Source organism: Bactrocera tryoni, chromosome 1 (genome assembly GCF_016617805.1).
Source record: "Bactrocera tryoni isolate S06 chromosome 1, CSIRO_BtryS06_freeze2, whole genome shotgun sequence".
NCBI lineage: Eukaryota > Metazoa > Arthropoda > Insecta > Diptera > Tephritidae > Bactrocera > Bactrocera tryoni.
Genome location: NC_052499.1, coordinates 37,935,400 through 37,961,597, shown reverse-complemented (window position 1 = coordinate 37,961,597; position 26,198 = coordinate 37,935,400). Strand labels below are relative to the sequence as shown.

Here is a 26,198-nt window from a genome sequence, read left to right as displayed (position 1 = left end):
CTCAACATCGCATATAAGGTTCTATCGAGCGTATTGTGTGAAAGATTAAAGCCCACCGTCAACAAACTGATTGGACCTTATCAGTGTGGCTTTAGACCTGGCAAATCAACAACCGACCAGATATTCATCATGCGCCAAATCTTGGAAAAGACCCGTGGAAGGAGAATCGACACACACCACCTCTTCGTCGATTTCAAAGCTGCTTTCGACAGCACGAAAAGGAACTGCCTTTATGCCGCGATGTCTGAATTTGGTATCCCCGAAAAACTAATACGGCTGTGTAAACTGACGTTGAACAACACCAAAAGCTCCGTCAGGATCGGGAAGGACCTCTCCGAGCCGTTCGATACCAAACGAGGTTTCAGACAAGGCGATTCCCTATTGTGCGACTTTTTCAACCTGCTTTTGGAGAAAATAGTTCGAGCCGCAGAACTAAATAGAGAAGGTACCATCTTCTATAAGAGTGTACAGCTGTTGGCGTATGCCGATGATATTGATATCATCATGGACAAGGAAGCACAGAAAATGGGTCTGGCAGTGAACGAGAGCAAGACGAAATATCTCCTGTCATCAAACAACAGTCGTCGCATTCGCGACTTGGCTCTCACGTCACTGTTGACAGTCATAACTTTGAAGTCGTAGATAATTTCGTCTATCTTGGAACCAGCGTAAACACCACCAACAATGTCAGCCTAGAAATCCAACGCAGGATAACTCTTGCCAACAGGTGCTACTTCGGACTGAGTAGGCAATTGAGAAGCAAAGTCCTCTCTCGACAAACAAAAACCAAACTCTATAAGTCACTCATAATTCCCGTCCTGCTGTATGGTGCAGAGTCTTGGACGATGTCAACAACGGATGAGTCGACGTTGCGAGTTTTCGATAGAAAAGTTCTGCGAAAGATTTATGGTCCTTTTGCGCGTTAGGCACGGCGAATACCGCATTCGATGGAACGATGAGCTGTACGAGATATACGACGACATCGACATAGTTCAGCGAATTAAAAGACAGCGGCTACGCTGGCTAGGTCATGTTGTCCGGATGGACGAAAACACTCCAGCTCTGAAAATATTCGACGCAGTACCCGCCGGGGGAAGCAGAGGAAGAGGAAGACCTCCACTCCGTTGGAAGGACCAAGTGGAGAAGGACCTGGCTTCGCTTGGAATATCCAATTGGCGCCACGACTGGCGCGCTGTTGTTAACTCGGCTATAATCGCTTAAGCGGTTTCTACGCCAATTAAGAAGAAGCTTAAATTTGGAGTGGGAAAAAACCCTTCCCCAAGTAAAAGCAGTTGCTGTGGAAAATCACCATTAGCGATTCTATGAAGATGAGCTCCCATATTCGTCCGTAATTTTATATTTTTAATCGAAGTCCATAAGGGCGACGTTATTTAGCATGTTTTGATGATATCTGCTCGCGTACTTCTGTTAATGATAGGAAGAGTCTGTCGGAAATCTCCAGCAAATACAAAAGTTATCTCGCCTATGAGAGCAAAGGAGTTTCTAAGGTCTTTTACTGTTCTGTCCACGGCCTCTATATGTGATATATGCCTCATGGCGTATTCATCCCATATAATCAATGAGGCGTTTTGCAATAATTAACCAAGAGGCCCATTTTTGCGGATAGAACATATTAATTGTTGTTCAAGATTTATGGATAGCGGTTTTCCATCCTTTAAAAGAGTTACAGGAATTCCTGAAGAAGTAACTGCTATCGCTATCTTCCCTGATTGTCTTATTTTAGCAAGTATTAAATTAGCAAGAAACATCTTGCAGTATATTAAGTATATCGGTGCTAAGGGAAGTATTGGTCCGATTCAACTCAGTTTTGACATACAGACAAACCATTATAAGAGAAGGATTATCCCTTAACTTCAGTCATATATAAGTATCACACATTGACCGATATTTTCGATCAACAGTCAACTATAGGTACCGGGGCTTAAATATTCGGTACCTAGAGCCTTGAACAGGTATTAATGGATTTAAACAATTTTTCATCACCAGGTGGCGTTATATTAATTGCTTCTTGAATTGAGTACTGGAAACTGAAATAATCAAGTGGAATTTAAAATTTTGATATATAGGAAGTAGGCGTGGTTGTTGTCCGATTGTCACAGTGTGACAAAGGAATATGAAACGAATGCGACATACTAAATTTTGTCGAAGGCGGTTTGGTCGCGTCCCTAAATATAGGATTTCACCATAAAGTGGACGGTGCCACGCCCATTGTACAATTTTCAAACTTGTTCCTATAAATCTCTCTAATACCATCTCGGAGGTAAAATGTAATGTGTCGGTCGTATTTGGTTATTGAATTATTGCGTTTTCAGTAGTTTTTAACAGTACTGTTATATTGGGAGTGAACGGGGCTTCCATCCGATTTTAAAAATTTCACATTGACGGTGGAAGTTCTTATAGTATTTGCGCCCAGCAAATTTGGTTGTTGTAGCATTAGTGGTTTAGGAGATACTCGAATGTATATTCAACATATTAGAGGGTGTGGCTACGCCCACTTTTTCAAAAGTTTTTGCCCACAAGTGCCGCTTACTACTGCGATCCCCTATACTAAATTACAGCTTGATATCTTAATTCAGTGCTTACTTTGTATGGTTTCGGTTAATGGCGATTTGTGGGCGTGGCAGTGGTCCGATTACGCCCATCTATGAACTCGAATTTTTTTTGTACTAGGAAACCCGTATGCTAAGTTTCATCAGGTATCTCAATTTTTATTCAAGTTACAGCTTGCGAAACGTTGTAAAACCCCATATCTATCTCGCTTAGTTTTAGGTCATACGGACAACTGTTAGGTGAACAAAATTATAATACTCTTTTAGCAACTGGTTGCAAGAGTATACTTGAGTCGCTAAGTTGTTTGGATAGCTAAATTTGCAGTATATTATTTACTGAAAAATTAAAAAATGGATTTAGTTCCGAAAAGAGGGCGTGGCTACTTTGTTTATTTTTAAAAGAAAAATAAATTTTATTTTGGATTATATATAGATTCAGTATAGACAATATACATATGTACATATTCTAGCAAAATTTATTTAATTCCGCACACGACTGCTGTGTAGTCGGCCACGCGACTCAGCTTTTATAGCGGCGGCATTTATACATGTACATACATACAGAGTAAATGTTTTTTAAAATGAAAAATATACACATTATTTTTTGACATTGACTCCTCTCCAGTACCCTAGTGACACCTACGTCGCTTATTATTTTTCTGGGGCATCTCGACAGGCAAAATATTATTTGAAGATAGGCTGGAATACATATGTACACAATGTACACATCTTGTATGTATGTTTACAGTTAATATTTTAATGAGAATTTTTGGCATATGTGCAGATATTTTTTACTGCAAATGGCTTTCAAACAGATCAATGAGTATTCTGAAAATATTATTGAAATTAGTAATACTACATATAAAATGATAATATAAATTTGGGTTGTCGAATATCTCCTTTCCGCTTTTTTGCTCTTTATTCAATGCTTTATAAAATATAATCTGTTTCCATCTAGACGGCAACTTCATAATACTCTCCCCCTCCTTATTTGCGAAGAACTCTGACAGCCACTATTCACTAGCCTCTTTTGAGTTCAACTTTACACCAACAAGGGCGTTCGCTATGGACAGCAACAGGTGGTAATCACTTGGCGCTATGTCCGGGCTATATGGTGGAGGCGATAAGACTTCCCATCCGAGCTCCCGTAGCTTCTGACGAGTCATCAACGAAGTGTGTGGTCTGGCGTTGTCCTGGTGGAACACTACACCTTTCCTGTTGGTCAATTTTGGACGCTTCTGGTCGATCGCCTGATTCAAGCGGTCCAGTTGTTCGCAGTAGTAGTAAAAGTAAGCGTCTGGTCATATGGGAGCAGCTCATAGTGGATGATTCCCTTCCAATCCCACCAAACACACAGTAAAACCTCCCTGGTCGTCAATCCCGGCTTGGTCACTGTTTGGGACGATTCACCGGCCTTCGACCACTACCGTTTTCGCTTGATATTGTCGTATGTGATCCATTTTTCGTCGCCAGTCACCATCCGCTTCAAAAATGGGTCAAGTTCGTTCCGTTTCAGCAGCATATCGCAGGCGTTGATTCGGTCCAAAAGGTTTTTTTGCGTCAAATCATGCTTTTTTGTGTATCCAGCCTTCTGCAGATGGTTTAAAATGGTTTGGTGGGTAACTCCCCATCTTCTGGGCGATGTCACAGGTCTTCCGCCGGCTGGCTTATCCATGGTGTCGTTTCCACCCACTCTGAATCGTCGAAAACATTCCTTGCCTTTAACGAAGGAAAACTTTAAAATTGCGCGAATTTCGTTAGTGAACTAAATGTTTACACGCCTATAACTATTGAACGCAATATCCAAACTAATCATGCATAGCGTCGTTTTGTAGGTTATGACAAGACCTTTCAAAGATGTATAGTATTGGCAGATATGAGCTCTTAACATATCCGTGAAATTTAAAAGACAAAAAGGCGGAGGGGAGATATATGTCAACCTAATATAACTTAATTTAACCTGAAAACACTGTTTTTATAAAACTGCGACTCACTTAGAGAAAAATGTGTTAAGCACACCCTTTCTATCATTTTTCGCCGTTTTTTTCCCAAACTACCAAGCCACTTCTTCATAGCACCTCCAGGTAGAAATGCTGCTCTGCATCGAAGAGCGTATTATTTAACGACTTTATCACATATTTTGAAATATATTCTTTGTACACTTTTGCTCCAATTTTAATTCCTTTTTAAGAGAAACGAAGAAGGCTCGCCAGACAACCATTACAGCAGCTCGATGGTAACCCCTTTGAACACTTGAAATAACAGATTTTGCATCTTTGGAAGTTTTGGCATAGATTTTGTCAATTTGCTTATTAAAAAATTCCTCAATAGTGGAATTTTGTTCATCTGTAAAAAAAAGGTTACTTTCATGACCGTTGACCGCATGTCACTGAAGAAGCTGCTGACTTCTGTTGAGTGTAATTTGTTTCAAGCGTGAAAAAAATTGGCCAGTTGCTCGATACTAGACTATCATATGGACATCATTTCAAATATATCGTGACATTGATTTGGTCGATATATCCTTTGTCTTAAAATAATTTTATGTTTTCAAAGAAGATTTCTGCAAACAGTTTTTATAGCTGAACTGGTTGGAACCAAGCTGGGAGGACCAGTCCTCTTTCCGTCATCAAGTGTAGACATTTGGGGAAAACGACTAGATAATTTATGAACAATATTGCCTAAAACCTCAAACCGCTTAAATCCCGTTTGAAAAACTAAATTACACTGAACTGAAAACTGGTTCAAAAGACAAAAAATCGGAAGGGAGATATTTGACAACCTAATATATATTTGTATTAAAAATGCAGTAGTTCGAATAATAATAATCTTAAATTTTTTCATGCGCTTCAAATTTTTAAACAGTTCAAGAGCTCGAGACAGCTCGGCGTCATTTTGAAAATGAAATATCAAGATACTAAATGTTCCCATAAAGAATTTCCCAACTGCAATAGCAATCGATTTGACAGTTAGTACAGGGTTTGTCCGGAAAGTAAGAGTAAAGATTTAAAAAAAATAATTGCACCAATCGCTACAATTCTCTAAAAAATTTCAAAATAGGCTCCCTCCTCGTCGATGCAGCGCTGCCAGCGCGATTTCCAAGGATTGAAGGCGTCACCTAGCACGGTCTTCATCAGCGACCTCTTACCGACCCTCTAAAAAGCCTTGGGGCCACCGAAACACATCACTTCTTGCTAGAGCAACATCTGGGTAAGCCTGCTTGATCATATCAAACGTCTCTGTCGCAGATTTACCGAGTTTCACACAGAATTTAATCGTGTACCTCTGCTTGAACGAGCTTACACCACTCACAGAAACACGTCGCGCAAAAATGGTTGTCGTGACTCTCCAGGTTTTCGGAGACAACTGACCAACCGCTCGTTAATTAGCTAGGAACGCCCTCTACTGAATCCAGTTGATCCGCGCACACTTTGAAGTACTTTCCGGACATACCACGTATGGTGTCGCCTAACCTAGCAGCTTGAGCGGCGACCATGCGATATTTTTCAAATAACTTACAATTTTAAACATGTGATACCTTTCGAATGGAATGTCCAAATTGAATAATTCAAAAAGTTATATATTGGTATTGAAGCACACTTAAAAATTAAGTTATTTCTTTTGATAAGGATCAATTCCAAAGTATAAATAAAAAGCTTTTATAGCGGTGGCATTTATTTATTGGCTGGTCGAAAAAGTCTTTTCGTATTTCTAATCAAACTGCAACTTGTTCTCCATTAAGGGAGTTCTGCATTGACGGAAACAAATGGTAGTCCGATGGTGTAAGATCAGGGCTATATGTTGGATGCATCAAAACTTTCCTGCCAAACTCTCCCAGTTTTTTCCGAATCATAAAAGATGTGTGTGACTTGTCCTGATGGAAGATGAAGCCCTTACTGTTGATCAGTTCTGGTCGTTTTTTCGATTGCTTGCTTCACTCTCATCAGTTGTTGACAGTGTTGACAGTAAAATGTAGAATCAATCGTTCGACCAGGCTGGAGCAGTTCATAGTGGTTGATTCCTTTTCAATCCCATCAAACACTCAGCATAAGCTTTCGAGGCGTCAATCCTGGCCTGAGCTTCTCCACGCTTGGACCATGATCTTTTTCGCATATTATTGTCTTATTTGATCCACTTTTCGTCTAATATTACCATTCGCTTCAGAAATGGTTCGATTTCATTTTGTTTCAGCAAAAAATTGCAGATTTTTTTTTTAATTCGGTCTATTAAATTTTTCTCAGACAATTCATGTGGTACCCAAACATCGAGTTTCTTTTTGTAGACTGCCTTTTTAAATGGTTCAAAACCGTTTGGTGATGAATGTTAAGTTCCTTAGCGATGTCAAGGCTGCTTATGTAACGGTCCTGGTCAATCTTTTCCATAATTCATCGACTCTTTAAACGATAGGTTGACCAGAACGGAAGCTAGCGAACCATTGTTGTGCTACACGAACTGATACAGCATCGTCTCCGTAAACTTCACAAATTTCATTATTTTTGAACAGCTGTAACTTTTTCCAACGTTTCCGAATTTTATTTTTGGTTAAATGAAGCTTAAAATCTCACCTTTCCAGCACAATATGATATGGCACAATGTGATTGGTAGCACTGGATACGACTGCAACAATATCTATTGACAAAATACGAAAAGACTTTTTCAGCTAAACAATATACTATTTTTTTAAATCATAGAAACACTTATTTTGAGAAAACTATTATAGTTAGACATATGTTGTCGAGACATTTTTTGTAGATAGTTATATGATCTGCGAATGTGTAGTACTTTAGTTTGCTCTATAACAGTTTTTCGAGGATGGAGTCATGTGTAGAAGTTCACGCAAGTGAGGAAAGTTCTCTGATCACCATTCACTTGGGAGTGGCCAGAAACGATTCTTTTACACATGACTCAAGCAACTCACGACTTCCGGTCTTTGACCAAGTATCCTCTGGGTAGCCTAAGAACATTTGTTTGAAGGCGAGCTAAAGCGAGAAGGCGAAACATCCCCTCCACAGGGTTGTGCGCTGGGTTTGGGACCCGCCACGTAAAAAAACACTCAAATGAAAAAGCAACAACAGCCTCGGATGAGAGACGTTCCTTTTGATGACGACCATGGCAAACGAAATAAGGACTACGATTTAAGGGCATGTACCTGGAATGTCCGGTCCCTTAATTGGGAAGGTGCCGCTGCCCAGCTAGTTGATGTCCCCGTTAGAGTGAAGGCTGACATCACCGCCGTCCAAGAAATGCGATGGACGGGACAAGGACTGAGGCGAGTAGGTCCTTGTGGCATTTACTATAGTAAATTATACAGGGATTCGTGGTGGGAGAGAGACTCCGTCGCCAAGTACTGTCATTCACCCTGGTGGATGGACGTCTAGCCACAATCTGCATCAAAGCGAAGTTCTTCAACATATCGCTGATTTGCGCCCACGTCCCCTCGGAAGAGAAAGACGATGCGACCGTTCTATGAGCGCTTGGTGTGCACCTATGTGGGCTGCCCCCGCCACGATATCAAAATCGTGGACAAAGAAGGTATCTTTGGCACAACGGTCGGTAAGTTCAGCCTCGACGACGAAACATCCCCAAATGGATCTAGGCTGATCGACTTCGCCGGGCCCGAAATATGTTTTTATGTAGTACTGTATTCTAGCATAAGAAAATTCATCAAGCTACCTGGCTGTCTCCGGATCAAAAAACCACCAACCAGATCGATCATGTTATGATAGACGGAAGACACGACTCCAGTGTTTTAGATGTACGATCGCTCCGAGGTCCTAACATTGACTCGGAACACTACCTGGTTGCAGCCAAGATACGCACCCGCCTCCGTGCAGCAAAAAATGCACGTCAACAAACACAAGGAAAGTTCGACGTCGAGAAGCTGCAATCACAGCAGACAGCAGAACGATTTTCTACTCGACTTGCACTCCTGCTTTCTGAGAGCATTCTTCAAGAACTCGGTATAAGGGAACTGTGGGACGGCATTTCAAACTTCTTATGTACAGCTGCAACCGAAACCATTGGCTTCCGGAAAACGCAAAAGAACATCTGGTACGACGAGGAGTGTCGTGTCGCAGCGGAATTTAAATGTGCTCTGCATAAACCACAAAAAAGGAGACCCCACAATCTGCTGGATAAGCCTCCTCAACATCGCGTATAAGGTTCTATCGAGCGTATTGTGTGAAAGATTAAGGCCCACCGTCAACAACCTGATTGGACGTTATCAGTGTGGCTTTAGACCTGGAATATCAACAACCGACCAGATATTCACCTTGCGCCAAATTTTGGAAAAGACCCGTAAAGAGAATCGACACACACCACCTCTTCATCGATTTCAAAGCTGCTTTCGACAGCACGAAAAGGAGCTGCCTGTATCCCCGCAAAACTAACTGACGTTGAGCAACACCAAAAGCTCCGTCTAGATCGGGAACGACCTCTCCGAGTCGTTCGATACCGAGGCTTCAGACAAGGCGACTCCGTATCGTGCGACTTCTTCAACCTGCTGATGGAGAAAATAATTCGAGCTGCAGAACTTAATCGAGCAGGTACAATCTTTTATAAGAGTGTACAGGTGCTGGCGTGTGCCGATGATATTGATATCATCGGTCTCAACACACGCGCTGTTAGTTCTGCTTTCTCTAGACTGGACAAGGAAACAAAGCAAATGGGTCTGGTGGTGAACGAGGGCAAGACGAAATATCTCCTATCATCAAGCAAACAGTCGTCGCACTTGCGACTTGGCTCGCACATCACTGTTGACAGTCAAAACTTTGAAGTTGTAGATATTTCCGCCTATTTAGGAACCAGTATAAATGCCACCACCAATGTCAGCCTGGAAATCCAACGCAGGATAACTCTTGAAAACAGGTGCTACTTCGGACTGAGTAGGCAATTAAGAAGTAAAGTCCTCTCTCGAAAACCAAACTCTCACTCATTATTCACTTCCTGCTATATGGTGCAGAGGCATGGACGATGAGTCGAGTTACGAGTTCTCCAGGGAAAATTTCTGTGAAAGATTTATGGTCCTTTGCGCGTTGGCCACGGCGAATATCACATTCGATGGAACGATGAGCTGTGTGAGATATACGACGACATTGGCATAGTACTGCGAGTTAAAAGACAGCAGCTACGTTGTCTACATCATGTCGTCCGAATGGATGCAAACACTCCAGTTCTGAGAGTATTTGACGCTGTACCCGCCGGGAAGGAAGAGCTCCACTCCGTTGAAAAGACCAGGTGGAGAAGCGAAGGTTTGGAATCTCCAATTGGTGCCACCTTGCGAAAAGAAAAAACCACTGGCGCCTGTTGTTAGCGGTGTCTACGCCAATAAAGAAGAAGAAGAACAGTTTTCGCATCGCACGCGATTTAAGAAAGTTTTTTGGTAATTTTTTCATACCTTTGGTACATTATTGGAGTTTTAGTATGGATCCCTAACTTTTTTGAAAATTTAATATAGCCTATGTTCCCCACAGATAGTGTAGCTTCTCAATAGTGAAAGAATTTGTCAAATCGGTCAGGTAGTTTCGGGGCGTATTCAATGCAAAGAAACAAACAATTAAATCTTTCGTCTTTATAATATTAGTATAGATAAAAGTGGTACCCTTCTCAAAATATTCAATGTAGTTTGTGAGCATACATATTTCCTGTGATAGCGAAACATAACGTAAATACTTGATGGACGACTCTTCACAGGTGATATTTGTCAGCGATATTCACTGGTTTCGTTCACAGTTCGTGTGTATACACAAGTAAACATACAAGTATGTTACATTATTTGCGATAAGATGGTATTTATGGTATAGCCGAGATTGGCGTGAGTCTTATGTAAACTTTTATTGAGAAAAATCATAAATTTAGAAAAATCATTCATACCACATGAAAATTATATCATATTTCCCGAAATATATATGACAAAGCTTTTCAAACACTTCGCTAGAGTTATAGGTCAATATGAACGAATCGTCACTCTTGCAGTTCTCTCCTTACTTTAACAACTCACGAGGTTAATCAATTAGTTTTATAACTATATTCTACGTGCCGTCAGCGAAAATTATGCTAAAATCATCCTCAAATTATATACTTATATCTGACATAAACTCAATCGAAGAGGCTAAATTACACATATAGTATAAGTGATGGCAAAACGTCAACCAGACGATTGCAATTAATGATATTAGGGATAAACGTCTAGACCAACTGTACTATAAATAATTTCAAAAGCAAAGTTTATCCAATATTATGTATACAGTCAGTTAATTTTGCTAAGATACCTTGCATATTGCCGGGCCCTCTCCTACTTTTTATTGAACTTCAAACCGCCTTAGTTATGGCATCTTTTAGGCACCTGTATTTTATTTATTTGTATTGCTAGGAAGTGAAGGAAGTAGATTCAAATTATTTTGTCATACTTCATGTATGATAACGATACCATCTTTCTGCAAATTCGGCATTGAACGTATCCATTTCGAACGACGTTGAAGACTGACAAGATACTCGTCTCGCCATCGATTCCAGAAGTGCTGTCTAATTGACAGAATGATTTGCCAACGTTGAAATATAGTTCCCTTGAAGACCTCAACGTCAGGGTCGGGAACTCCCTTTAGCGGTTCCAATCATGAAGTGTCCAGGAGTGAGGACTTCAAAGTCATTTATATTTGTTGGAATGAAGTAAACAGGAAGCGAGTTTACATAGGCTTTAAGTTAGAAGCGAAGTATCTAAGGTCTACGTTTTATACCAGCCTCCCAGATGCCAACCATGTGAGGGGCGTTTGGAAGATTGAAAAGCCAAAATATTTGGGCGTTTGCGAAATATGATGACACTCTTTCATCGCGAATGCAGCGTTCATAGGCTAATCGTAATTCCTTTTCAGCACCCCCGAAGTTAGTGCCGTTGTCAGAGTAAATGTGCTGACAGTACCCTATCCGGTTAATAAAACCTTTGAAAACCGCGATGAAAGCGATTGAAGAAAGGTCTCCAGCTAGTTCGAGATGCATTGCACCAATACTCATGCAAATAAATGAGCATATGTATGGTTTTGTAGATTTTGCACCTCTTCCATGCGTAAACTTCACGGCCAGCCTAATCGGATGCCTATGTAAAATACATCTGGTTGAAGTGACGCGACTTGGAGGCAGATCAGCCATGAGTTGTTGTAATAGTTGACAACTCCGTCGTCTACAAACGAATGCATTTTCGATATATACCATGGACGAGGTTACAAATGCTTGGCACTCAAACTCTTCGTTAAAGCGCGGCTTGCATTATCTGAGGTCCACAATGTAATGTTAAAAGATGTACTTCTGAAGCGATTAATTTAACATAATCCGAAAGCGGTGCGTTTTTGATGCGGCCTCCTACTCGTAGGATACCATTTGCGTCTAGAAAAGGTTGTAGTCTTGCTAGATTGCTTCGTTTATGTATTGGCTTATTTTCTCTGCAATTAGAACTTTACCTTTTAAAAACAATAAATTGAGTATACTTTACCAATGCTATTTCATCAAAAAAATTCCAATCGTCAGTAGTTTGCGCTAGCAGTGTTACAGCCTTGCTAGATTTTAGCTCGAGATCTGTATTGTGTGATTCTGCAGAAATCGGCCAGTTACTGTTGTTCTCATGTAGCCATTGCGGACCATGCCACCAAAATTGATGTGTGAGAAGCTGCGAAGATAATATGCCCCTTAAAGCGCAATCAGCGGGATTGTGCTCTGACACAACGTGCCTCCAGTGCGTTGCTGGTAGAACATCTTGTACTGCAGCGACGCGATTGGCGACGAATACTGACCAACGGCTAAGATTGCCTTGTAACCACGCTAAGGTAATCATTGAGTCCGTCCATGCGTATAATTTTGAGAAAGTATGGTTCAGATTTGATTGAACTTGCTTCACTAGTTTTGCTCTCAAATGAGCTGCACAAAGCTCGAGTGGTGGTAACGAAATAGTTTTCAGAGGCGCTACTCTTGTTTTCGCTGCTACTAGTACGACGATGACATTGATATCATCGGCCTCAACACCCGCGCCGTTAGTTCTGCTTTCTCCAGGCTGGACAAGGAAGCACAGAAAATGGGTCTGGCAGTGAACGAGGGCAAGACGAAATATCTCCTGTCATCAAACAAACAGTCGTCGCACTCGCGACTTGGCACTCACGTCACTGTTGACAGTCATAACTTTGAAGTCGTAGATAATTTCGTCTATCTTGGAACCAGCGTAAACACCACCAACAATGTCAGCCTAGAAATCCAACGCAGGATAACTCTTGCCAACAGGTGCTACTTCGGACTGAGTAGGCAATTGAGAAGCAAAGTCCTCTCTCGACAAACAAAAACATAATTCCCGTCCTGCTGTATGGTGCAGAGTCTTGGACGATGTCAACAACGGATGCGTCGACGTTGCGAGTTTTCGAGAGAGAAGTTCTGCGAAAGATTTATGGTCCTTTGCGCGTTAGCCACGGCGAATACCGCATTCGATGGAACGATGAGCTGTACGAGATATACGACGACATCGACATAGTTCAGCGAATAAAAAGACAGCGGCTACGCTGGCTAGGTCATGTTGTCCGGATGGACGAAAACACTCCAGCTCTGAAAGTATTCGACGCAGTACCCGCCGGGGGAAGCAGAGGAAGAGGAAGACCTCCACTCCGTTGGAAGAACCAAGTGGAGAAGGACCTGGCTTCGCTTGGAATATCCAATTGGCGCCACGTAGCGAAAAGAAGAAACGACTGGCGCGCTGTTGTTAACTCGGCTATAATCGCGTAAGCGGTTTCTACGCCAATTAAGAAGAAGAAGTACGACCTTAATCGTACCGTTCGGAAATTGTGTGCGACAGTAAAGTGCGGCTGCGTATGCGACTTCTGATGCGTCAGTAAAAATGTGATACTGAGAGTCAGAAGTTTTGCTAGTTCCTAACCAGGGGCTTAGTTTTAGCGGTGATAGTTGCGGTAATTCACGACGATGTGCCAACCAGTCGCTCGCAATTTCTGAAGGAACTGGTTCATCCCAATCCACAGTCCATTTTGTAAGTTTAGGAGGCAGGTCGTTAAAACTCACTGCTATGGAAAGCCAATCGTTGTTTGTGTGCCATATGGTACCAAGAGTGCGGATTTGGTCTCCTTCGGCTAAGAGATGCGAAATTTGTTTAGATGCGTGTGGTATCTTATTTCTAAGTATTTGAGAATTAGTTCCCCATTTGCGTAGTTCGAACCCACTTTCAGAGAGCGCGTAGGAGACGTCTTTTTGAAGTAAAGCGAGTTCATCAAATGTATCAGCACCAGAGAGTAAGTAATCCATATAAAAGTCTGATCTTATAACTTCAATGACTTTCTTGCTTGCGTTTGACGCGTTAAGTGCGACTCGATGTAGTGACTTAACAGCAAGATGTGATGCTGAGGCGACTCCATACGTGACCCTTAAGGGACGATAATCACGAACTGGATCTGCTGGATTCGAGCGCCAAGCTATGCGTTGATAATCTGTGTTCTCATTAGCGACATAAACTTGGCGTTACATCTTTTCGATCTCGGCTATGATTCCGAAACGGTGAGTGCGAAGGCGAACCAAAATAGAAAATAGATCTTGTTGTGGCTGTGGGCATCGTTTAAAGAATTCCCAGAGGTTGACTTCACAGATGCGTTGAAAACGAATCGAAGTTTCGTTGTTTGGCTTGTGGTCTTTACCACCGTATGATGTGGCATTTAGTAGAGTTTATCTGTTGTCGTCTCAGCTGGTTCCATGTGTCCCATAGAGGTGATCCATAATCATAGTATACTCTTTGCGAAGTTGTTCGTTAGCTGCAAGTCTTCTTTCCATGCGGAGTAATTCTCGAATAGCTGCTTCTGGTGATTCACCTAACAGTACGTTTTCCTTCAAAGGTAAACGCACGATGTAGCGACCATCCGATACACGTTCGGTCGTATCGTCGTATAGTTTCTCACACATAGATTCTTCAGGTGAAAAGAATTTGAGGACAGGTATGTAGTTCTTCGAGTTCCCAAAACTTGCAGATGAGTTGAGTTAAATGAAGGTCGGAATGTAAAGTCGAAATGTTCACCGGTGGGCTTTGTAAATTGGCAGTGTTGCCAAACATTACCCATCCGAATACAGTATTTTGTGCCATTGGTGTACCCCGTTCACCCTTACGAAGTCCGTGTAGTAGAAATTTGTCCATTTCATCCATTCCAATTAAAATGTCTATTGGTCCGCGCTGGGAATAACAGCGGCCGGGTAGTGGTAAATCCTTAAGATGCGGCCAAGATGTCGTCGGTAAAGCGGAGGTTGGAAGATCATTAGTAATTTTCGGTAAGATGAGGGTACTTACTTGAACTTTAGTATCAAGCGTTCGCGTTGATATGGAGAATGTAACTTCTCCCTTTGCACGGTCTCCTTGTAGTGCCCCAATCCCAGTAACGTGAATGTCAACGACAGTGGGAAGGCGAAGGCGTTGGACAGACACCTCGGTGACGAATGAGGCATGCGAACCGTTGTCAAGAAGCGCGCGAGAGGGTTGCCGACGACCGGTATAATCTTATACCATAATTTCAGCGGTTGCTAGTAAAATGACGCGGTCTGCGTTGGCGTAGTGTGCGGTTACATTTAAACGTTGTTCATTTGAAAGAGCATTGAGCTTTGTCGGTTGATTGGTAAAGTTTTCGTGAAGTAAGGTATGACGACGTCGTTGGCATATGCGACACGACGATGTGCTATGACATTTAGCGAGGATATGCCCTTTGCTGAGACAATTTATACATGCACCTAACTTCTTAATAGCAGTTAATTTACCCTTTTCGTTGTGAACTGTGAGCAAACGTAGATTTTATGCTCACATTGAATAAGAACAATGCGGCACTTTAGGTGATGTAGTTATATTTACGAAATGCCGTATGGAAAACATTTTGTTGTTGTTGTTGCCTTTGCGGTAGTGTTGAGTAATGGTACCATTTCCAGTGAGCGAATTCGAAAACGGAGAAAGATGGTAGATCGTCCATGACGAGCGATAACTCCCATTGCAAACGGTTAGGTGAACGCACATCCCAAATTCGACTGGTCGTTCGAGTGCAGTAACACCAACGTGTTGAAGTAACAAATTTAGCACTTGCTTTACTCTCTTAGCAGTATCCTTGGCTGCACTCCCAATTGCCATAAGTGCTTTGATGTGGCTGTCCACCATGACACGCATGACCTTGTACCTCGCGGTCAGTAAGTCCCAAGCTTCAGCGTAATTACTATCACATACTGCTAAGCTACTCACCAAATCGAATGCTTCCCCATTAAAACAGTTTCGTAAATAATGTAATTTTTGTCCATCCGACAAATTGACATTCGTATGAATGAGTGAGCAAAACGCACCAGGAAAAGGAAGCCATTGAGTGGGATCACGACTAAATGACGGCAACTGTAGCTTTGGAAGCTGTACAGGAGAAGTTGAATCATGAACGGTAGTTTGCAATGTCTGGTGTCTTTGAGTTGCGCACAGGCGTTTCAAGTTAGCTTTGGCGGTGCTGTACCACTCCTCACCTTGTTTGCGTACCTGCTACTCCATGGAAACGTTCTCGTCACCACATGTGAGTTCCACATGCTACGCAAAACCGAATCCACTGCTCCACCAACAATTGGAGGTAAGTAGTTATTACCTCAGTGTCTACCGACAGAGCATCCACTTTGCAAGATTGCAAATAGCGTTTGATAGCATTTAGCGCGGAGTCGCGAATTTTAGCCGAAGGCATGATTAATATTAAAAATGCGGAAAAATATTGAAAATAATAGCGAATTTGCGGAATATCATTAATGTGCGATGATATCCGCCTCGAAGGACTAAGATATGTTGATGCTTATTAGCGTTCGCGGAAGATGAATTACGGCGGATTGAAATTAAAAGCGTGCTATGCGGTCGAATTCCTTTATTGAAGAGAAAGATAAAACGGAAGCTGGTTTGACAGCAAGCACATAAGTGCTGCCCATAAAGCTTCAAACATATGTTTAGCAATATGATGCCAGATAGGCACGAAACAAAAGGTCTAAATTCGCAAATTGTAATATTTACTCAGCAAAGGCAGAGTACCAAACTTTGAGTCTATGGAATAAAAAATGCAAAGATTTTAAATAAATGAGTGACAATTTATGTAATTAAATAGGGTAACTGGAGTAAGTAAAGAAAGCATAAACATCATTATTGACGTAGTATGTAATTTAAGAAATTTCTTACTTTTGAGGGATAGATAATTCTTGACAAATATGAAGATAATAAATTTTAAAACAGATGAGATTTCTTAAAAGATATCAAATGGGATTTATGAGAAAATACTGACTTACTCAGAGTGTGAAACTCGAAGCAAATTTCGGCACAAATTCTTAAAATAGATAATTTGTATTGTACTTAGAATAAACATTGAATTTTGAACTAAATTGGATGAAAGGGGTTATGAAACTTTCAAAACTAAGAATAGCAGCAAGATTAGTTTTAAATATCTAGTAAATCTGTCTGCAACAATTCGTATAGCTTCCCATTAAATTTTAGGATTTTTATTAACAAAGAATGACGGACGTTAAAGTGGATTAAACAATCTATAAGTCTTGTATTTTCTAAATACACAACTATTTTAACTTTATTTCCTAGATATTGTACTTAGTATGGCGGGGTGGATCAGAGTCGACAGATAAGCGGACAAAACAAATATTTTCCTGCCAAAATAGTTTATTCCATATCGTTAATACAATTTTTTATCAGTAATTAATTTACTTATGAAAAATGTTGCAGAATAGCTAATTTCTAATCAATTAGAAGCCCTAATGCTTATATTTTGCTCAACACTGAAATGAGATGGCGTAAAGTATATGTACATATATGTAGTATATATTTGTTTGGAAACAATGATCGAACTGAGAGAACAGTGATTGAGTGTGCGTAATGCAGAAAGCCATTTCGCTTTCCATATGAAACAATGAGCAGATGAGTCATTGTATGTATGCATGCTTGTAAACATGTGCATTAGGGTGTTTTTTTTAACTATTAATTTTTTTCAATCCCGTTATGAAATTTCTTTGGAAATACACTACAAAAAATTCACTGAAAATTCGAGCCATAAATATTAACATTAAGTACTGGACCAAGACATGTAAATATTTTCCATTGAAAATACACTACAATTGTGATTTTTTATCTTTAAATTTCTATAGCTCAGAGGCATTTTATGGCATCGCTTTGACTTTAGACACATATTCCTCAGAATTGAACATACTAAAAAAATGCCCATTGCGACAAAGTCGAAACTCACACCGGCGAAGTAGTACGGCGGTCTAAACCTGATTTTTCCACGAATTTCACAATTTTTTGTAGAAAAAATGTACAGGACAAACTTGTAGGAAATTTTATTTGTTACAAAAAAGCTCCGAGGACAAAATCATTAATACTTCTCGAGATATTCGGCTTTTTAAGTAAGGCTGTATAGAATTTTTATAGATGGTATGTGTTAAAAAATCTATGAAAATCCATACAGCCTTACTTAAAAAGCCGAATATCTCGAGAAGTATTATTGATAGCGATTTTGACCTCGGATCGTTTTTGTAGCAAATATAATTTGGTATGTACATTTTGGTATGTACATTTTTTCTATAGCTCTTGTCATTTACGAGATATACTATACAAAAAAATGCGAATTTCGTCTAAAAATCAGGTTTAGAGCCCCGTAATCCTCGCCGGTGTGAGTTTCAACTTTGTCGCAATGGGCACTTTTGTAGAGTGTTCAATCCTGAGGAATAGTATCTAAATCAAAGCGATGCCGTAAAATGCCTCTGAGTTATAGAAATTTAAAGATAAAAAATCACGATTGTCTTGTATTGTCAATGGAAAATTTTAACATGTCTAGGTCCAGTCCTTAACATTGATATTAAGGGCTCAAATTATGAAGGAATTCTTTTTAGGGTATTTCCAAGGAAATTTCATGACGGAATTGAAAAAATGAATGGTTCAAAAAAAAAAAAAAACACCCTAATGTGCATATGTGCACTAAAGTATACTATAGTTATGTGTTAGCTCACGACTATTGGCACTGCGAGTAGTGAGCCACGTGCCTATAAAAGTCAGTTCTCCTCCCAGTTGTCAGCAGTTTAATTCATCTCTTCGTTCACAAGCAACAAACTCATAGTTCTCAAAGCTCCAAATTGAAAATGATTAGCGCTAAGTTATTTGTGTTGCTCGGGTGTGTCATCGCAGTGGTTGTCGCTGTGCCTGAAGGAGTAAGTTCGGTTTGAAAATGGTTACACATACGCATATAATAATGATATTTGCACAGTTAATTATTTTGATACTAATTCTAATTTTCAGCACTTAGTTGGAGGCGCCACCCCACTCAGCGGTGAGGACTTAAAGCGGGCGCAAGAAGAACTTCAAAATTCCTTAACCAAATTGGCGACGGGCGACGGACCCGCTTATAAGTAAGTCTATCGAAAATACCCCACTCCACGGCTACGTGAATATATTCAGACCTAATTAACTGAAACCATTTTCTTTGTTTTCCTTTAATTAGAATCTCGAAAGTGAACTCAGCAAGCTCACAAGTTGTCTCTGGTACGCTCTACAAATTCAATGTGGACCTTATTGCGGGAAATGATGAAGTGAAGAATTGCAATGTGGAAATCTGGTCTCAACGTTGGTTGCCAGAGGGCATTCAAGTCACTTTCGACTGCGAGGGTGAAGAGAAAATTGTGCGTAAGCACAGTGCTTAATAAGTTTTCAGATTGTACGGCTTAAAAAAGCCATATGATAAATGTTTTCGACTGAAAACCCGTTGTTTGCTTTATTTATAACTGTAGACCTGACAAGATCTGCTTGTAGTTGGATTATTGGGGGGTAGTCATATTCTCGTTAGACAGGAAGTACGGTTATTATTGATACTAAGCAGGCTGATTTTGGATCCTTTCTATGAAATATGGCCAATTACAATTGAATTCACATATTTTTTTGTTAAATCTAATCTTTAAAAGACACGTCTATGTTTCGAAGCTGTCGGAAAATGTTTGGAAATATTTAATAAGGATTTTTTCGGTAAATCTGGCGCCGGGTTAGTTCACAATCTATCCGTTCACTGGGTCTCAAATCAATGTAAATTACTATAATGGAAATGAAGTTTCATGGCAGCTATATGCTATATTTGTCCGATATGGAAGGTTCTGACAAATGAGCAGCTCCTTCAGGAGAAAAAGATGTGTGAAAATGGCTTGGTCAAATCGATACAGATCGTTACGCTGATCATTTATATCTCTATATTTGATAGGCAAAAATCTTCTGACTTTTACAAACTTCGTGGCAAACTCAATAAACCCTGTTCAGGGAAAATACTACATTTTGTATATTGTCAACCCTTATCTTACCTTTACGTTATCATTAGTTTTTCAAATAGAAGACCGCTGCAATGATCTGAAGGATAGAGTCGAATGTTAATATTAACATAAAGTATTATATTAATTTTTTGTATTCTTTTGTTGGTTAGTAGAATATACTCCATTTTTTCAACAAAAATGTTAAATGCACCTTTCGAAATATAGAACCCCTCATCTGAATCTAAAAAGCAATGCAACAGCTCGCTTGGCTTAGTCACTGATATCCTACAAGGTGCGTTCCAAAGTAAACAGGACTTAAAAAAAAACAGAATAAATGGTTTTTTCGGCAAAATCAATTTATTTTATTCAAAATAGTCTCCTTCTCCTGCTATATCAGGTGAAAACGGGGAATGGTTTATGGTTAAAATGTGATTTTTGGTCAAATAATCGTCCTTCGAATGTTGGATTCTGAGCAATTTTTGGTCGTCAGTCAATTTGTGCGGAACAAATCGTTGTTTTGGAGATGCTCAATTCCATTTCCATGAATTTCAATAATGATTTCGGCTGATTTTTGATGAATTCACGCACAATTCGATGGAATTTTCGGTGATCACGGTCCTCACAACCACTTTGAAAACGTTGAAACCACTCGTGCACTCTGCTACGGGATAGGCAAACATCGCCATAAACTTGTTTCATCAATTGAAACGTTTCGGTAAAAGCTTTACCAATTTTAAAACAAAATTTAATGTTGGTTCTTTGTTCAAAGCTCATTTTCGCACCGATAACACAAACATACTGACACTTAAAACGCAATAAGTTCACTTCCAATTGATGAATTGTCATGAAATTCTCACTGGACAATCGATAAAGATAGCAGATTCTAACGCATCACACGACATTTGGATGGCGCCATCAGGGGGCGCTGTGTTCAAAAGGTCCGGTTTACTTTGGAAAGCACCTTACATAATGTCGCTCCTCGCTTAAGTATTATCGTTTTAGTTCTTTACTGTTTCGGGCTTATGCTCTGACATCAACTCTATGCATTCACCAAGTTCCCCGAATCAGACCCCAATAGCATTTTCCTTTTCTGAGACTTCAAGTGAAAGCATCTATGAAAGGTATCTGTAATCGGTGTCTCGCCCTTGATCGATCATATTGGATAATAAAGTTTTTTTTTTCTTTAAAACGACATGAGTTTTTCAATCTGCCTTTTTTGCGTTGTAATATTAATAAACAAGTTTTGTGTTTATGTCAGCATTAAGCACATACATATATACACCAGTTAATGGTTGCAATGCCGTCATCGTGATTATATTATTACTTTTAGTAGAAAATTAGTATTCTTGTGTTAAATAACTTCAGTGTCTAAACAAGGTTTTAAGGTTTTTATCAAAGAGGTTCACCTATGAGAGAATAATGAGTGTGATAGTCTTCCTTACGAAAACTTCCAAGAAAATTCTGTTTTCACAATAGTTTTATCAACCTCACCTGAATAAGGTATTTTCTATAAATTTGCGTTGCGAATTTATACTGACTGCCTACTGGGGACAATTGAGTCAGCAATTACCATTTTACTCCTGACTGCAAAAAATTGACTGACTTTTAATTTAAATTTCGCACGAAAACACATTCGTCGAAATATTGTTTTTCTAGGCTGGTATGATCTGTCTGATCTGTACCAAATATCACATCAAACTAATCATTAGTGTTTAGTATACACTTGACTTTCTGAAGTACATAAAGTGCAGTCGGCGATTTTTACAATGAGTGAAATTATTCAACAAAGAATTTAATTTTGTGTGCGGAATCAAATTTCTGGTGAAGGATTAAAATGTTGGAAAAGGTCTTCACTGATGATCATACTCTGATCCGTCAGTGAAGATGTTGATTTCGCCGTAGAAACTGTCGATCACGGAACCATTGGTCCAATCTTCTATACTGGGGAATGAAAACGATGTGTTAAATTCCTCGAGAATCTCCTTCACTCGGTCGAAGTGCCAGCTCAACACGAGTTCATTAACAAGGTCTAGTATGATACCGTGCACGTAGTGTTGCCTGATAACCAGGACAATAGGTTCTGATTAATGTAAGAAGCGAAAACCGATATCAGTGCAGCCGTGATAGCACTATTGAAAGCACCTTACACGTCAATGAATGTCGCTAGGGGAATTCTCGTCCCTCATTCTGTGTCAACTTAAAGTTCTGTACATTAATTTAGTGTTTAGTGGCACTACGCACTCGTCCTCCACTTTTTGAAGAGGAACCCATGTGCCAAATTTCATTAAGATATCTCAATTTGTACTCCAGTTATCGCTTGCACGGACAGACAGACAGTCTCTCAGAATTCAAGTCGTCTCGACGTCCTAATCATTTATATATATATATAACTCAATTTAACTATATCTCGATCAGTTTTTGTTGATGCGAACAACCGCTAGGTGAACAAAAATACTATTATACACTTTAGCAACATGCATAAAAATTATTTCGATATACAGGTACATTTAGATGTTAGTTTGAAATGGCCCCAACTCATTGGTCACCTGGAGATATGAATTTTTTTCGGAATACATTGATAACCACCCTGATAAACATTTTAATTTGCTGTTGACTTAGTTAAAGTTATTTGTTTTCCGAGAGTAAATTTAAACATGACCTAGAGCATTTCCAATTAATTCCAAATGCATGCTCCCGTTTAAAAATCTGAAATGATATTTTAGTACTATTGCTGTGTCATAATAATTGACGTTATATAAGTTTATATATTTTTAGCAAAATGTTCCTATAAGAATACAAGTGATAGGAAAATAATTAGATAACAGGCACTCATTACTTTAACTTCCAATTAACTTCCCTTCCAATTGATGAAATGTCATGAAATTCTCACTGGACAAACGATAAAGATAGCACAGGCCAGGGAGTGCTAGATTCAAAAAGTTCTGTTTACTTTGGAAAGCACTTTGTATTGCCTTGCACAATAATCCTCGCCTAATTTCGCGAAGACATCTTGTCAAAAAAAAAACGTTTCAATACAAGGACCTGATTTTTAATAGACAATTTGTATAGTAGCTATAGTTCGATCTGGACGAGATATTCGGAGATTGTAGGATTGGCTTGGGCAAATTATGTATATTTAGTTTGTAGGGTCTCCGACATTTCCTATAGGGTTCATGGCAATTTAATATACCATGTACACGGTATACGAATCTACCTATGGGTGATATGGTATTAATGAAACATATTTTAAGGCATGAATAATTGAATATATATAATGTAAAGTTTTCTGTGAATAATTAAGAACGAATGACAGATCGGTTAAATATCTACAAAAATGTCTATCATCCGAATATATTTAATTTTGTTGCGCAAAATGGGTAACAAATATTTCGATGTGCATAAAAAGTTTTTGATATTGATAAAAATAAAATTTGTGATTTTTTACTGTATGTACGTATTTTAGTATAAGTATTATTTAGTATAAGTATTTCCTCTTCTGGAAGCTCGGTACACATATAAGACACTTTGGCATTTATCCAGTAATAACTGCAGGTTTATACCTACGTAAGCCAGATTTTGCTCCACTACGATTATTTATACGTTTTCGGCCTTTGGCCTTTTTGTTTCCGCGTATCTGTTGTTTCACCACTTTTTTCCGCATTGTATATTTGAAATTACGTATTGTAAGCCTTTTACGAACCGGACCTGATGGCTTGCTTCCGCTATTTCCAATGCTAGTTCCACCACTATTGCCGTTATTGCTACCTCCATTATTGTTGCTGCCACTATTGTTGTCAGTTCCACTAGTATTATCGCTGGCACCATTGTTGTCAGTATCACCAGTGTTATCGTCGCTATCATTGCTGCCAGTATCTTCATCATTATCATCGTTGTCATTGTTGCCAGTATCATTGCTGCCATTATCTTCATTATTATCGTCGCTATCATTGCTGCCAGTATCTTCATCATTATCGTCGTTATCATTGTTGCCAGTATCATTGCTGCCAGTATCTTCATCATTATCGTCGTTATCATTGTTGCCAGTATCATTGCTGCCAGTATCTTCATCATTATCATCGTTGTCATTGTTGCCAGTATCATTGCTGCCAGTATCTTCATCATTACCGTCGTTGTCATTGCTGCCAGTATCACTGTCATCGACGGTAGCATCGTCTTCACAATTGGCTTCAGATAGAAAGCATACGCTGAGCATCGCTAACACTAACATAAAACTCAATTTCTTCATTTCAGAGCGGTTTCCTTGAATTATAACTGGTACTAATTTGAGTCGAGAAGCGATCACTTCGATATTTATACTTCTTGCGCCACCACAGAGTTGGGGAATTATTTTAATACAATTTGCAAGTTCTTCGTCTTTCAAGATCAAACCACCTTTCACTGCATAAATTGTTTTCTTACAAATACGCATGCAGCTGATTTATTAGACAAGCTGAATAAACTAAAATTGGAAAAGTCAGGCGCAGGGGTCATTTTTGCTAATATACATACGTAGAGTTTTTGGTTAAAATTATTGGTGGCGATATACTTTCAAATCGAAACTAGTCCGATGTTTTTTAATATTTTTGAAGTCTTTCTCTTAAGAATTTCCATATGTACTGGTGTTTTTCAATCGACAAGATGGTCTTCATTTGATTGCCTTTTTGGCGTTAACAAATAATTAGAGGATATTAAAACCAAGTGGCGATGGCGTTTAGAACTTAAGCAGCATCAGGTTCAAAAGTACAAAAGCGAACCTAAAATTCGAGAGAGAGAATGTTAGAATTTCGGCCTAGTTTTACATATGAATATACTCGTATTATTATGTTTAATGTCATATAGTCAAATATTTTGGTATTTTGGTAAAGTAAAAAGATTTTTCAATAAAAAGTCGTGTTAATATTTGTTATTTGGACAAGTGGCTGGAATTCTTTAATTAAAAAGAAACACAAATATTTAAGAGCTACATACATATATCGTCATTGTCTCTTCAAACTGCAGTCATCCATATCTCTTTGAAGTTTTTTTAATGCGATTCCCATTATGTTTGATAAGCTTTCAAATCCATACACGGCTGTACAATGAAAAAATTAGTTTAATATAAAACTGCTCTAATCTTAACTGCTTCGTGGAGCCTTCTCTACGAGGAACATGGTCCATACTCAATTATTGAAGAAGAGAAGTAGTAATGAAGGGCTTCTTTACGAATGCATTTAAGTACAGGGGGAAAGTTGGTGAAGGCTCTGCTGAACAGTCTCCATCAGCTATAGTTCCAGGCCTTCAGTCCACCGCAGCATTCTAGAAGCAGTAATGTCTTGAATTACGTTTCCTAAGAAAGGCACATCTTGCTCCGATAATCACACAGAATAAATATTTTATGGACCCCAATCGTTGAGGCTGTAATGAAAAAGGCAAGAAATATCTTGAAATATTTTTCTCGAAAGTCCAAATTTTGTTATACTGAGCGTGCAATGGTATTGAATATAATTTTTTACCAGGGTAAATTGGAGGAAATCGAAACCCGTAGCCTTACAAATAGCCAAGTGAGAACATCATATTCTCTGACACAGGGTTTAAATCTGAAGGTATAACAAAATAAACTAAAATTTTACATCGATCCGCATGTTCCAACACATATTCTTAAGACGTATCACAAGTTCTCTGTTATTCATCAACCGGTTGATTGAACATACAAAAAAAAAGTGCCCGCAAATTGTAAATAAAACACAAAATATTTAATTATTCATCAATATTTATTTTGTCGCCTTCAAAATAATCTCCACCAGATGTAATACACACTGAAACGATTTTTCCAGCCCGCGAAACACTTTTCATAAGCACTTTTCGGGATGGTCTTCTGCTTTTTAAGCGAATTTTATTTTATCTCTTCGATCGACGCAAAACGGGTTCCACGGAATAACAATTTCAGTTCGGAAAGAAATAACCACACGGAGTCAAATCTGGTGGATACGCTGGTAGACCGATTGTGTTTTTGGACCAAAGAGACTAATTTACAGTACCCTTTTCGAAAAAAAAACAGCTTTATCGGGGCAAGTCGATCCAGAACCCGTTTCATACCAAAAATATCCACCAAAATCATTCGTAGGAACTCGCGAGAGATGTCAAGCTTTCTTGCCATTTCTTTAACACTTGCCTGACGATTTTCAAGCTCCATATCCATCACCTTTTTAATACTTTCATCAGTTGAAGAAGTCGATCTCTCGACCGTCTTTGAAGGCTTTGTAGCACCCGTAGGCTTGTATTTTGATAAAAGTGAATAAACGCTAACCTTTTCCAAAATTCGCAACAATTCCGCACACGAAA

The 26,198-nt window shown here is 39.3% G+C and overlaps 2 protein-coding genes across 2 annotated transcripts; one reads left to right on the top strand and one right to left on the bottom strand.

Moving 5' to 3' along the window:
* The first annotated feature begins 18,668 nt into the window (after positions 1-18,668).
* On the top strand, positions 18,669-19,341 carry LOC120780196 (sarcocystatin-A-like). Its single transcript, XM_040112465.1, has 3 exons — positions 18,669-18,794; positions 18,883-18,992; positions 19,085-19,341. The coding sequence occupies exons 1-3, from the start codon at positions 18,726-18,728 to the stop codon at positions 19,281-19,283; spliced, it is 378 nt and encodes a 125-aa protein (XP_039968399.1). The 5' UTR covers positions 18,669-18,725; the 3' UTR covers positions 19,284-19,341.
* Positions 19,342-23,277: 3,936 nt separating this feature from the next.
* On the bottom strand, positions 23,278-24,637 carry LOC120782803 (N66 matrix protein-like). Its single transcript, XM_040115282.1, has one exon. The coding sequence runs from the start codon at positions 24,304-24,306 to the stop codon at positions 23,410-23,412; it is 897 nt and encodes a 298-aa protein (XP_039971216.1). The 5' UTR covers positions 24,307-24,637; the 3' UTR covers positions 23,278-23,409.
* Positions 24,638-26,198: the final 1,561 nt, after the last annotated feature.